At 37.9% G+C, this 2755-nt stretch overlaps 1 protein-coding gene across 1 annotated transcript; it reads right to left on the reverse strand.

Moving 5' to 3' along the window:
- Nucleotides 1–9: 9 nt before the first annotated feature.
- Nucleotides 10–1541, reverse strand: LOC110227436. The gene has a single exon (XM_021021557.1). The coding sequence runs from the start codon at nt 1452–1454 to the stop codon at nt 258–260; it is 1197 nt and encodes a 398-aa protein (XP_020877216.1). The 5' UTR covers nt 1455–1541; the 3' UTR covers nt 10–257.
- Between the last annotated feature and the right edge of the window lie 1214 nt (nt 1542–2755).

Here is a 2755-nt window from a genome sequence, read left to right on the forward strand (position 1 = left end):
ATAGAGCAGAAACATACATCTTTCCCATTGATGAAAACCAGTTTGTCTTTGCATATACGGTGACATGTATAGCAAATCGGTCGAGAAACACCATTGTTTGAAGCAATCTCTAACTTGAGACCATTCACTTTGATCCTATGACCATGCTTCAAATACGGATAGTTCCCCATTAGGCACTCAATATGTAAAGTGGTATTGCAATCATGGCAGATGTAGAACAACTTGTTTACATTTATTTCTTCTTCGCATACCTCACATCACCAATTTGGTGGCCTCGCAAATCCCATTGTGAAGCCTTTATCACAATATAATGTGAGTGGATGAACGTCGTGCTTGTATTTTACCAATCTTGGCAAAGTCAAGCACTTGAACTCCATAGGGAAGTAGCACGTGCTACAATGTGCCACAATGGCTGAACGCTGATTGCAACCCTCACAGTTATATTCGTGATTAACTAGTTTAAGAAAGAGAGGATGTGCAGGGTGGGCTATATGGTTGAATGGCCAGACAAAGGAAGCACACTTTACATCTATTTTGAACCCACAATCTTCTTGGCAACACTTGTACATGAATCCGCAAGATTCTTGGCGACAAGCAGAGCAAATGAAGAATCCATCTTCGGTGTTCTTTATGTCGATCTGTAAGGTTAGCGGATGACGATGTAACCCGTGTTCCAACTTCCGAGGAAGACTTGCACATGCGTCGTGGAGAGCAAAGTCACATCCTTTGCAACTCAATAAATTACCAAAATCAATTGGAAGGATGCAGGCTTGACAGACCTGTCCACTTTCTTCTTCACAGTTCACATCAAACCTTATAAGGTCATGGTCATGGCTAAAATGTCGTATGGATCTACCATCCATCTCCACCAACGCCGCAAGATCAACTTCAAAATTACTCTCTTCTTCAGCTCCTCCTTCTACATCTCTGCCATCCCACACTTCATCTTCCGTTGCACATCTTGGATGGGCAACGTAACCACATGCCTTGTCAATACAAATATATCCTCCATAACCAATTTTGAGCTTGTGGTACATACTCCAACAAATTCTACATTGCAAGTCTCCATCAGGGATACAAAAAGTGTGTGAAAGATAATGCGAGTGACGTGTGATTTTTATAACCTTTGGTAAGAAAATACATTTTCTATGGACAAGGAAATTGCATTGCAAACATGCGAACATATTCACGTCCCCCTCATAGACCTCCCCACAAGCATCACAAGTGAAGGCATTATATCTATGAATGAAGGTGAGTGTATGCTCATGAATCCTCGGGTAAGTTATTGTGAGACAATCCTTGTGGTAATGAGACCAACATGTACGACAGTAAAAAGCGCAAGATTCTAAAGAAACCTTATTTCCACAAAGCTTGCAGACACCATTTCTTCTTGTACATGAAGTTTTTTCCTGAATATGTCTAAGGGGAAAATCATCGCTGTCCCGGTAGCCCATGGGGATGTGTATGTGTTGTCAGGGACTTGTAAGTTTTGTTTATAGATTGTAAACAATACACATATTATGTGTATAAATTTGTATATATGCTTTGTTTTGGAACGAAGTTATCTTTGGCTTGGTTAGTGGTTATATCTAGCAAGGGTAGGTACCGTAGGTAAGCCTTAAAAGTTATATATGTAGATATCTCAAAATTTTACAAAAAATGTTCTTTGAACAGTTCTTTATTTTGATTTTTATGCTCAAAATATATAATCAAAGAATTGTAAATTTTCATATAAACTAACAGCGATATAATCTTGTGATTTTATTGTGGTTTTGTACAAAAATGAGAAAAGAAAGTACACTCAGATATTTTGTTTATAGATTATCGAAGTGGATTTTCATGGGTCAATCGGTATGTTCACAACGACAATTTCACATGCATGTTTAAAATTTGATATTCTTTTTCTTTAGGCAAAGCAAGAAAAGGATATCTAAGCTTAAGGCAAAGGGTTCATACTTTATACTGTTATACATGGACTTAATTACGCTAGTCCGCTACGTACTATTTATAGTTTGGGGTTCAAATGTTCCCTGGCTAGGTCCGAACAAAGAAAGGGATAATAATGCTTTATAGTGCTTCGATAGAAAGCAAAGTCCATACTGATATTCTATATGTAGAAAGTAGAGAAGGATTTAGGGGAAAACTCTTTATTCTGTGTTATTGATCTCAATAGAATTGATACACAATATATAGAGAGACTAACTTATGTTTAACCTAATTAGAATAGGAAATAGATAAACATGAATAAGTAAATATTCTAAATCTCTTAATCCTTATCACAATAGGATATCTAAAATATTCTTTGACTTCGGCTTTACGGGCTTCACGGGCTTGGTCCGCTGTCTTGCTTTCCAAGTTACCTCAATACTCCCCCGCACGACAAACGTGGTACGCAAAACGCAAACTTTGCAGTCACAAAGCGGAACACATATGTCGTGGACAATATGTTGAGGACGGACAAATCATGTCAACAAACGCCTCAGGGTAAAAACTTCAATCTTGAAAATAGGGGTGGAATTTTTTTTTGCTCGTCTTTGGTCTTGGTAAAAGGGAATACATCCCGTGGGCGCAAATTATGCTGCTCCACAAACAATCATCCTTACTTGGATGGTCCATAACTCGGACTAAACATGACCTAAAAACATGAGCGTTCCAATCCACTATACTAATGGTTAAACTATAACCAAACTCCCCCGTAATGGTAAAACTATTACCAAACTCAAAATACTTAACAAACTTCAGAAATACTAAAACT

The sequence above is a fragment of the Arabidopsis lyrata genome (genome assembly GCF_000004255.2).
Source record: "Arabidopsis lyrata subsp. lyrata unplaced genomic scaffold ARALYscaffold_780, whole genome shotgun sequence".
NCBI lineage: Eukaryota > Viridiplantae > Streptophyta > Magnoliopsida > Brassicales > Brassicaceae > Arabidopsis > Arabidopsis lyrata.